The following is a 12,531-nucleotide window of genomic DNA, read 5'->3' as shown; positions in this document are numbered from 1 at the left end:
CCTTTGTAATTCTTATTCTATCTGCCTGGGATGGTCTTTACCCATATAGATCCATGAGCTATCTTTAAGTCTGGTCAGGGTCTTTTCTTCTTGTGAGCAAACTCTCTTATTGGAAGGTTTCTCCGTGAACTTAGAATCAGAGCTGGATGATTTGGTTATGTGACTGGGCATATACTGGCATCAGGATCTGGTACCCTGTAATGAGCATGGCTTCAATAAGAAGGTACTGCCTGGAAGACAGCCTTCAAAAATACCAGCACAGGACATCCTCCTGTGGACACACTTAAAAAACAAAGAGAGCATTTGCTTTCGTGGCTGTATATGCAATTCTCTTTTTATTATTTTATTTTTAGTGCTTTCAAGGCTAACCACTGACATTTGTTGATTGATGCATTCTTTATTTTAGATATGCTATTGTGTTCAATCAATGGCAGTCAAGTCTCGCAGGCTAGGGAGCCATTCTGTCTCTTTCTAAAGTGAAATTGCCCAACACAGTTTAGATCCATTACGTGTAGGCTTAAAAATTTAACTTTACTTATGAATTCATGGGGAACAGGTTAGCTAAGAAGAAAAAGTGGGCAGTAGAAGAGCACTTGGCTATGGAGGGCAGAAGAGGCACTCAGTCTATCAAAGTGATTCTCATCCTAGGTTGAGTAGCAGGATCCTCAAAAAATTAATATATATATTTTCGTGCCTGGCCCCAACCTCAGACTTACTGATAAAGATGTCGGCACTTTACATTTTGACAAGTGAGACTTGATTACTCTCCAAAGATTTAATTTGAATCCATACTTCTAACAATAGTATGCAAGTGTACCTCCTCGCCTGCCTTCTCGGTATTTACTGCTAAATCTTTCACTAAGGCTTTACTCTTGGGCACCAGCATTAGTAAAATATATGACAGGTAAAAATATATATAAAATATATAATACTTATAAATATCAAATAAACATGCTGCCCCTGTTCTTATCTATTATGAAGATAGAAGCATATTATACATTGATTCTCCTGTAGAAAAATGCTTCCCTAACTAATAGGCAGTTAAGTGAAATGATTTTGTGTTTATTTACTGCTTATCTTAACTGACCAGTCACCATATTGAAGCAGAGATTAACTGTGCTGTGTATATATAGTGTACTTCAAATAAAGTAGAAAGAGATTTAAGGTGAGTTCAGAACATGATATGTGTTTAGCTTTGGAATGATATCAATGTCATTTGATGTCTGTGACCCCCAGTGTATCAACATATAGCTATTCATTATAAATGAATGACAAGAAGATTAAATAAACTATATGTGAAAGCATTTGGGGAAATGTAAAGCACATTTTTAATCTGAGAGACGACGGGCCTTTACTGAGGAGTTTTGCGGTACCATATTATAGCTTAAATCATATTTCTCAAGCATATCTAGCATGATCATTTTGATAAAATTTGAAGGATCAATACACAAGGAACTATTAGAAAACTTATTTTCTAGGGCCACTGAAATCACTTTTGTATATAGTAGGCTTTCCAAAAACTAGTGTTTTTGCAAATAGTTTTCTCATATAGAAATCAGATTTGTCCTTTCCCTTAATCTAACCATTAAATAGCTGTTCAAATTATATTCCTAGTTGGAGCTCTTCTTTCCTATATCAGAACTTTACAAATGCATTATTTGTTCTACTGGTACATAACACCTCTTCAACGAATTAACTACATTTATGCTTACACCATCACCCTTGCAGGGTGGGGTGGGGAGCCTGTTTTTTTTAATATTAACTCATATTGCTTGATGGCTACTATGTCTCACCTTCCAGACAAGATCATGATATAATTTCTGTGTTTCCCAGAGTCTAGTCCCAGGTCTGAGCACAGCAGAGAGAAAGGCTGCTTCTTTTCTAATAACCTAAACATTGTTTGTAACTTGGTTCTATGCTGGGAACATTTCTGGAAGTTAAATTCTATATTTCCTGATTCCAAATTCTATTAAAAACAATGACAACAACAAAGACTGAAAAGTTACATCTAATCTATCAGCAATGTAATGTCCTTTGAAAGAATTTGATAATAAAAAGGGCCTCATGATCTTGAGTCACCAGATTTTCCTCCAGGTTTCACCTTTAAAAAGATCAATGACAGTGGAAGATGGAGTCCTGGTGACTCAGCTGAACAGCTCCCAATAGGAATTAAAGACCCTTGTTTGTGTCCCAACTCAGCCAATGATTGCTCTATGAATTTAAGCAAGTCATTTTGCCATCTGAAATTGTTCCTTCATCTTTAAGCTAAAGGACTAGGATTCATACGCACAATTTAAAAACTATGGACCTTCTTTTCCAAAAAGGCACAAATACAACTATAAATAGAACTCCAAAAGGGGTCAGAGGTTCTCTGTAATCCACCCACAGATTCATTAGAGGACTTTCAGATGATTTCTAAAGTCTAAAGTATGTGGTTAAAAAAAGATGAATCCATTTACATTTGCAACTCCCAATGTGAATTAGTTTTAAAGTGTAGATTTGAGCCACTTATGTCTTTTGACGCTATAATAACTTTTTGTAACTTAGAGTACTCACAACAGAACAAACATTTTAGTTAAAAAAAGAAAGAAAGCTGTCTCTTGTTCATTAATAACATCTCAGGGTCAGTGAAGTTTTTAGTCTACCCTGCTACTCAATGCAGGATTCCTTCTATAACTTGGCTCACAGATCAAAATGTAGCTTTGGCTTGAACATACACAGTGATGGAGAGTTCACTCACATGTTTATTGCTGGGTGAACATAAAGAGTTTAGGAATTTTCTTCTTTATATTGGGCTGTAATCAGCCCTCATCACCTAAATGTCAACCATTGACCCTATTTCTGCTCTCAGGAGCTACGTAAATAAATTGTATTTCTTTCTCCAGTCTTTGAGGAATTTAGTGGCAGCCTCTTTCCTGTGTTAATTCTCTCTGTGCTAAACATTCCAGTTCCATATATAATTCTTCTAGAAAAGTGATTTCATAAGATTAATTTTAATCCTAATTACTTTCTTCAATGAAACTCTTGAAACTCAGAGCCAAGAATTAGGCAGCGTGATCCAGAAAAGTTCAGACTAACGCATGGTTAGAGAGTGGTTCCCTCTCTTACACTGCTGACTCTGCTGTTAGGAATGCCGCCAACACCACCAAGAGCTCTGTCCCTAGAAACAGGTGACTCAAGTGGGTCATTTTGAAATTGTGGTCACCTGAAACCCCTAACTATAACTGATATAGGTTGCCCCCATTCTCTATATTTTAGATTGAAAATAATCTTTCTAAAAACAAAACTCCCTGTTGACCTCTACCACAATTGTCTAGGCCACCTACCCAGCTCTTAGAAGCCCTTGGGAATACTAGTATTGTCGTTCGTTATATCACCTTTTCTTCCAAGTTTTGTGTCTTCTACAATGTAATAAACCTGCCTTTTCCCCCCTTCAGATTTATTGGTAAACATATTGACCCGTGGCTTGCCAAGTATAGGCCTCCCTCTGGATTCACTATTCACGACCCTTCCCTCAGTCACTCTGCCCACCTTCATCCAGGTCGCATTTCACCTCCTGGTCTGCAGCGCGGAGAGGAGCTTGGGTCTGAGGTTCTGTGTGGGGACAGTGCTCATTCCGTTTCCTTTTCTTTCACTGAGGCTACTTTTTTCCTCAAACTCTGTTTTCATTCCTGCTTGTATTCACACTGCCTACCCTGCTCTTCTATATGGTCCCCTTTGCCATGTGTTCATTTTGCTACGGAGAAAAGAACCTGTGTTGTGTTTTGGGGAGCCCTGTGTCCCCCACCTGGGCGCAGAGCTGGCCGGGGCCATGCCACTGCAGAGGCTCCTGGTCCCCCCGAGAGCCAGCCCGTGGGGGGGGGGGTCTCCTGCATTCTCATTAGCACTTGGCAGACCAGGGGGATCTGAACATTTCATCAGCACCCCCAGACCAGGTTACTCTCCTCCACCTCCAGAGTTATTCAAATACCAAAGAAGGGTTCAAAGAAAATTTACAAACAACTTGTATGTGGTGTTTGGAGAGGGGAGGAGGGCAGCGGGAGAAAGGATTAGTCCTCGCAGACTTCAGGCTTTAACCTCAGCATTGTTATACCTGCAACCAAATGAATATTGCTAATGGGGGGGGGATTCAAACCACAAATTTACCAACCATCCATTATCTAATGGAAAGATGGCATTAGTGTAAACTGCTTTGGGAGCCAAACATTTTGTGGTTTTGTAGAAAGGTTCTACAGAACATCTCTGGAATATGTCACCAACTCTTGCCTCATCAAAACCTTTTACCTGGAAACAGTTAATGTCACACTCGAATAAGGCTAAGAAAGGCCCTTTCCAAGGTGTGCCCAAGTGAGAGGTTTTACTTTTTAAAAAGCTTACTTATATAACTTTGTAATCACTAATACTATTAAATCAATTAAATGTGGATCAGGGTAAGCACGTAGACCTATACTCAAGTATGGAAAGTTGATTTAACAGTTGATTCGTGGTTTAATAAGTTGGGTATTTTGGTTACTGATTTTTTTAATGTTTAACCCCCTAATATAGACAAATTAATGTTGGCATTAAGTTATTAACCCTGATGTAAAGAAAATTGTCTTGAACACAACTTTATTACTCTGTAGTTAGTTACCTTGTGGATGAAAGGGATGAGCTCTGGAGGCAATAGAACCTTTGCAAACTCAGGGAGGCACAGACGATTTCAGCCCAGGAAAGAGAGTCACAGACAGCTAAACAGTTACTGTGCTTTAATATCTCAGAGGGAATCCTGAGATCATCCGTGTCAGGTTAATAGATACTGTAAACCTACAATAAATCCTAGATAATGTTAGAAAAAATCTAAGTCAGCATCCAAAAAGCTAAAGGTGAAAATAAGTTAGAGTCTCCTGACAATGGAATGTTATGCCTCAGTCAGTCAGTCAATCTACACCGAGGGACGATGCTGGATCAGACCTTCTCTTAGAATTATACTGTCCTTATAACTGTGAGCAAACTTTATCTTCTTGGAGTCTAAATTTCACCATCCAGGTATTTACCTTATAAAGTTGTTAGTGAGGTATGTAAGACTATAGCAGTGATTAATTGGGTGCTTCTGAACTCTTTTCTCCTTAGCATTTAGACTTTTTCTTTTTTTTAACCCATGTAATTTGCAATAATATGAAAAGGTTCCATTTGTTAATAACAAAAGTCTCTCTACAGTCTTGGGTCAACAGGAATTGTGAGTGATCTGTGTCTGCAGATCAAATTAAAGTATTTAAATATTATTACAACCTGATCAAATATTTTTGCAAGATAATCCACAAAGCTGAGGGATGCCTTTCTTTGCCAAACAGTACTCTGCGGCTTACTAATCGCAGTACACTTTTTTTTTTTAGTTTCTTTGTTTCATAGCAAGCATGAGCAGTGACTTTCTTTATCAGTAATACTTATAAAAATCTCATAAACTGACTTTCTAAAAATATAAAATATATATAAGACTTCCCATATGCACAAAGTGTCAGTGTGATCTTTTAACAGAATAGGCACAAGTGAAATTAAAGATAATTTTGTAGATTGAATATGGTTGTAGAAATTATCTTCTGATTTATATTCCAAATCTGAATTAATTTTGAAAAAGAAAACCCAAATATACATTATTGCTCAACGGCCAAAAACATATACCGAATTGTTACTTCATTAGTCCCACCAGCCATTTATGCAGTATAAATACTATTGAGCACCTACTGTTTGCCAGGCACTGTGTCTGGGACACCAAAGTAAAACTACCAAATCCTGACATTAATAAGTTTGCTCTGTGAGAAAGGTATGTAAGCAAGTACAGTTCTGCTGGGTGATTGATCCAAGAGGAAGTAACCCAAGAGCAGTGGAGAAATAAGAGAAAGATCTAGGTGGTTCTGCTCAAGGAATTAGGAGCCTTCACAGAGGAGGCAAGCCGAGACCAGAAGGATGAGTGGGAGATTATCAAGTGCGGGAATAGAAGAAGCTATTTGTCAGAGACCAGAACAAGAAAAGCAGGGGGGCCTGGTGGAACCTGGGGTGACAGGGGAATGTGGAAGAGTAGGTTGTACTGTTAAAGGGCAAATTGCTGTGAAAGGCGAAAGCAGGAAGCGCTGGTGAGAAATGAGGACAGGCAGGGAGAGGCCAGATCACACCAGCCTGGGGAGCAGGCAAAGGTCCGCCAGTGTTTTCTCTCTCTGTAGGTGGTGAGGGAAGTTACTGGAGAATTTCGAGTACAGAAGTTTCATAATCATATGGGCATGTTCTTATTCCCAGTAACAATATTATGATTCTTTTGTTGTTTATAAGTTACAGAAATGGCAAACAGCAACCCCTTTGTTCCCAGGAGTTTCAGTGGTTCTCCCTGTAATAGAGTCCAAGGACGCCAAAAGAAATATTTGAACTAAAATGATGTATCAGAATTACAATAGGAGCCTGTGAGCAGGTTTTTTTAGTTGACAGGCTTTTAGCAGGCTGTGACGCAGGTCTTAATGAAGAAGATTAAATGGCCAAAGACTGCCCGCCTCTCCTAGAAGTTTGACTGGGGATGCTTTTTTTCCTTGGTGAATTAAAGGGGTTGCATTGGATTAGATTGCTGAGATTCTTGGAGAAATACATACACACCAGCGAAAGCTCTCCACTCGTTTTCTTTATCTGTAGCAGCCAAGCAGTGAATCTGTCAGGATAAATTTCACTTAAATGAATTTTTATAATTCCAGGGGTTAAACATCTGAAAGGCCAGAACGGATCAGCGTTCCCAGAGGAAGAAGAAGGCGGCGGCGAGAGGGAGAAGCAGTGGGGCCATTAGTGACGGGCCTGCAGAAGAAGGCTTCCTGGGAGTGACTGAACTTTTCACTTTTCCAGATACCCACGGATTGATTGATTTCCAGAAGCGCTCCCCACCCGGCTCTCCGCACCCATACACTAGGAGTGCGCCTCCTGCGAAGCCCTCCTTGATTGAACTTGAGAACGAAGTAGAGATTGTTCCGTAGCACTCACAAGTAAAGAACAAGCATTTATTTTACAGTGATTTCTCTTTTTCATGACACTGACATTCGCAAACTTTAATACTGCTGAGCTTAATCCCTGACCTTCTACTGACATAGGTTGCCTTCTAAGGTCAAATGTAAATAGCATCAATTGAAGAGTTAAAAATAAATATGAAATACATTTAGACATGAATGTGTCTTTGGGTTTAACTTACAGAGGAATATTTAACAAATATTAATATTTAATATTTTTGTTAACTTTTAAGTTAAGATCTGTACACAATATTTATTTCAGAATGATGAAGAAATGCCAGATTTCTTGATTCAAAACACCACAATGTATTAGTCTTTAGACTAGTTATTAAAGAAGAAAAATGCTAAATCTAAAATAAAATATGCAAAATCTGCCCTGCCTTGTTTTTTTGGTTATTATTTGAAATGAGTTATTTCCTATTGCATTTTAATTCATCATTAGCATTTTATAAATCTATTATCATAGCATAAGAAATTCCATTAATTCATGCCAGTAGTCATTCATTAATTCAACAACTATTTATTAGGAGTAGATCTCTAGGAAGGCACTTTGCTGAGGGTTATGAAAATAAAGGAAAAATAATTTCTTTCCTATAGGACTGGCAGAGGAGATAAAGCATTTGTATAAAGCAAGGCTTTCTAAGACAGTGTACATTTATTAAAAATGGCTTTTGATAATTCAAAGTTCTGGCTTCCTGAACAATGTTAATTGTTTCTGGCATTTCAATGTAAAAATGTAGTGGGGACCAAAGAATGCCCAGCTTGGTTCCCACACTGGTGATATTAGTGAGGTTCAAATGTTTCGTGGGTTAAAAAAAACAACAACACAGAAAGAAATTTCTCAAAAGTCAGTGAAAAGAGAAATTAGGACAGAAAGAAAAAAATCAAATGTGAACTCCATTGTGGAATCTTAATAATATCAAGCAAGATACAAAGAAATACAACTTTTTTTTTAGATTTTGAATGTGATACTTATAGAGACTAAGAGAAAATGTGCGAATTTATAGGATAAAATAGTAGAGATGATCATTTTCCTTAGTATATTTTCTGCAAGAAACTAAATGCAAAACAGGGTGATAAGCAGTATCTCAAGTATGAATGAGTTCTCTAGTTCCAAGTTTCCCCTCCCTCCCTCCGTCCCTCCCTCCCACCCTCCCTCCCTCCGTTCCTTCCTCTCCTCTTCCCCTCCTCTTCCCCTCCCCTGCCCTTTATGGTTTTGTTGTTGTTTTTTAAGTCAGTTTTGCCCAAAACTTGCTGGAGTTTCTAGACCACCTGCTGTGAGTGTTTGATTTCCTAGGTTTCACTTTACATAAAACCTGATTAAGGCACACATTTGCTCTAAGTGATTTTAAATTATTTATGTTTGGAAAACATCCCGATACCCCTTGAGATTATTTGAGCACCCTGAGGTGCTAAAAAATAAAACTGCCCTTCCCTTTCCTTGAACAGACACTTTCATAAATGTTTTTTCAAAAGGATTCAGACAAACAAAAGAAACTAAAACATTTGCTGATTTTGTAACATCATTTGAAAAATAAACAGCATGGCTTCTGGATTCTTCTATTCTGTTCTACATCCTTAAAAACACAAAGAGATAAAATTAAAAACATAAATTTTCCTTTGAAATATTGGTTTCTTCTAGTCTGTTCTCCACTCTGAAAACACAGAGATCACAATTAAAAGCATAAGTTGTCCTTGGGAAATGTGTTGGTTTTCTCAGAAATTTGAAGGAAACCAGCTGAGATAATGGCTTTTCAGTTTCCTTTTCGCATAGTCCTTACAGTTTACAACAAATTTTTTTCAAGAAGATAACTTGGCTTCAGTTTGGCTGAATGGGCAAAGAAACTCTCTAACCAAAACAAAATAAAACAATAACTTTATCTTTCCCAGACCACATTTATAGTATAACATAACGGTTAGTACATAGGCTTTGAATCACTCTGACTTGGGTTCAAATTAAACCTGTACCAAATTTTTGACTCAGTTTCTCTATTTGCAAAATGGATACAATCATACCTACCCCTCTGGGGTTTTTGTGAAAATTAAGTAAGACCTATAAAATGCTTAGCTCAGCTTAATGAGCATTTAATAATTTGTGCCTATTATTATTATTAATTATTAGAGTGAGAAAAGACCTGAGGCTATCTATCCAAACCTTATCTAATGCATGATCCTCTTCAGCGTCATAGACAAGTGATGGGTCCCCTCATTTATTCTTGAATAACCAGCTGAACCCCGAGCCCAGCCAGCGAGCTCTAATTTTTCATCTCTATGTTAAACTCTCTCCTTCTCCTACACGTCACCACCCTTCCTGCATCAAAGCCATTCAGATACTGAGGAGCACGCTGATGTCATTTCCTAAGTGATCTCATCTTTGTGATAAAACATCACCAGTTCCTCCCAACTTATCTCATCATGTTGGCCGCTGGCCTTGGGGTCTTCTTCCAGTGTGTATCCCGAATCTAAGAAGGTTATGTCCAGTGGATTAGTTGAGGATCATTTTTTTATCCCCCCAAACTTGAGAAACTGAAGCATAGAGTGTGGCAAGGCAGACCAGGACTCTAGGCCGGGGTTCTTTCTTTTAGACAATAACCTGGTGACCCTATTTTCGTCCCAGAATTACCCAGGGTAAGGGTTTCTATAAAAATAAAAATTTGGATGATTTTCTGTTCTCAATAAGGTTTTTGATATCCATTTTTAATTGTAATTCAATTATGTCAATATTTTTCTACATTATGGAAACATTATTTTAAGTTGGCCAGGGACAAAATATGTTTATTTTTATATTTATAAATACGATTATAATATACATTACAAAAGACACATAATCAGCAACCCTAAGTTTATAATTTTATAGCTATTGTTGCTTAGGATGAAGTGAGCTTAAGGTGTGAGTATTTTTTAAATTAATTTAAGGAAAAATAATAAATAACTACAGTAGAGGTGGTACCACAAAATCACAAAAGTGATATACAATTGAATGAAGCTTTGGAAACACTGGTTTTGGGTATTGTCATAGCAAATAACTTAAAGGTAAGTATTTCAAAGTTCACTTAATTGCAATATAAATTTATGAATTCATAAATAAATCACATCGTATTAATTTAAAAACTCTGTTTCTTCACCTGCATCTAAAAGCAGTGTCAAGTTTGGCTGGATAAGGTTTGGATAGATAGCCTCAATCTAATAATAACAATACTAGGCAACAATTATTAATAGTGTAAGTGCAAACTGAATAGAAAAAGCCTGTCTAACTATGAAATGTTCATGCTTATATATAATTTTGAGAATTTGCTTTTTTTGAAGGAGGAAGATGGGGGAAGCAATGTCCTTACTCTTCTAAGTCTTTGATTTTACAAACCAGCCTTCAAAGCTCCAGCATGCATATTAATTATTAAACATTTTTATGTTTCTGAAATGTGAACTTTGTTAAAGATAATAAATTATTAGATTTCATAACATCATAACATTCTGAAGAACTAAATACCAGAGGAAGAAGTGCTTCAGAAAATGATGGATGGCATCGTGGTTTTAAATGGCATTGTAAGTACTCAAGGTGAGAAACTAATATCCACTTAATTCACCCAGAAAGGGGGTAAGATTTCTATCTTGCAGTGTTTTGTGAATTAAATGAAATAATCTACATGTATGCACAGGTGCCTGGTTGCATTTTGTAAAGAGGCTATCACTCAACTGTAGCTATTTCCTTTACGTTTATATTGTGAGGCCCCTTCATTCTGTGGACAGACGTTGGTGCAGCCACTTTCCTCATTGCATTTCATACTAGTTTATGCAGGTGATTAAGACTTGGTCTGTAGAGAGAAGACGTACATGAGAGTGGATCAGAGAGAAAAGGTGGTGAAGAAGAGAATGCAAAGAATTCTGGAAACTTGATGAAGAAACTGGAGAAAGAACATTAAAATAGTATTGGGTTCATCTTTATTTTTTGTTTTTTACTCTACAAATATGACAGCATTTTCCTGACTTTAGTAACAATGAGGTTAATCTGAGGGATTGAGCACAGTGAACTCCAGGAGTATATTACACTACCAAATAAAAATCCTAAAAAGTAACAGAATATTAGAGTATGTTCAACAAATGACTTTTTATTATCATCCAGGACAAGCAGTTGGCAGCAAATAATAGAGAACCCAGAAAACAATGGCAGAGAGCTTTGTTTATGTCATGCAATAAAATGTCCAGGACTAAAATTATGGCTCAAGGTGCTAATGGGCATCCAGATTCCTTTCATTTTTCTTAACATTCTCAAACTTGTTAATTTATGGTCTCAAGAGAGCTGCTCTCCAGGCTTCTGGTCTGTTCCAAGCAAAAAGACCAGTAGGAAGAGAAAGGGAAAGATCCATAGCAGAGAGAAGCAAAGCCAGCCCAGAACCCCTCAACAAATGTCTCATTGCCAGAACTATGTCACAAGACCACCCCTTGAGTCAAAGGAGTTGGAGAAAGCAAAAAAAAAAAAATTTTTTTTATTGTTCAAAATATTACAGATGTCTTTTTTTTCCTCCCTATTTTCGCCGCAGTCCCTCACCACACCACTGTCTGTTCCTTGCCACCTTCCAACTAAATTAAGGGTCTCTTTGTAAGGTATAAAGTGATCATGGTTATCAGTTGAGCAGTTGGCAGTATCTGCTTTCCAGATAAACAGAATTCAGGGACTTTTTCCCTGGGGCATCTAAGGGAAGCACAGGCTACTTAGACATCTCAAGGAGTTGAAAACATTAATACTAGAAATTTTTGCTTCTTAAAATGGATAAATTTGGTAATATTTATGATAGACTTGAAGCTAGACAGAACAAGCAGATATCCTTAATTATTCTATACTATTTTTCAGGGAATAATTTGGTGTAGATTTTAAAAGTCTACATTAGAAACAAAAGCCCACTATTGTAGTTCATTATTTAGTTAATACGCATGAAATCCTAGGGCATGCTAGACATTGTTTAAGTAGTGAGGATTTGGGTATTAACAAGATAGCCGAGGCCTTTAAATCCATGGATGCGTATTCTAGTGTTTAAAGACTGCCAATATATACATGAATTAATAAATAAATGGGACCATTTCAGATAGTGATAAGTTCCCAGGAGAAAATAAAACAAGATGATGTGGCAGAGGGTGGCACTGGGCAAGCCCTTTAATCACTCTGGGACTCAGTTTTCTGATCAGTAAAATGTGCAGAATAATTTGAGGGGGGTGAGAGGGCGGTGACCACATAACCCTGTGAGACTCCTTTCAACACTAAGATTTGTTTCTCTCCTCTGATTCTTTTTCAGGAACTGCAGGCAAGAAGCAAAGGAAAAGAGAGAAATTAGGAATAGACAGAAACCAGCAATCGGAAGGGATGGTGGGATCGGAAGGGAAAAGGGGTATGTCGTCGCTTGTATGACAGCCAGCAGGACAAAATCGTTCGAGTAAGAAATACACACACATATGTGTGCACGTGGTGACCATTGTAACCAATTATGTTGTCTGTCTTTTAAAACTTCTAGAAAATGATCTA

At 37.4% G+C, this 12,531-nt stretch overlaps 1 protein-coding gene across 1 annotated transcript in view; it reads left to right on the top strand.

Annotated features, from left to right (window-relative positions):
- Nucleotides 1–7,391, top strand: part of PPP1R1C (protein phosphatase 1 regulatory inhibitor subunit 1C) — an 84,812-nt gene extending 77,421 nt beyond the window's left edge. Inside the window, exon 5 of the mRNA XM_081142708.1 lies at nt 6,714–7,391. Coding sequence (XP_080998834.1) covers nt 6,714–6,802 — 89 coding nt within the window. The 3' untranslated portion in view covers nt 6,803–7,391. The remainder of the gene's footprint in view (nt 1–6,713) is intronic.
- The last annotated feature ends 5,140 nt before the right edge of the window (nt 7,392–12,531 follow it).

The sequence above is a fragment of the Miniopterus schreibersii genome (genome assembly GCF_964146895.1).
Source record: "Miniopterus schreibersii genome assembly, chromosome: 7".
Taxonomy (NCBI): domain Eukaryota; kingdom Metazoa; phylum Chordata; class Mammalia; order Chiroptera; family Miniopteridae; genus Miniopterus; species Miniopterus schreibersii.
The sequence above is the reverse complement of the archived record's forward strand: the minus strand, read 5'-3'. Positions and strand labels throughout refer to the sequence as shown.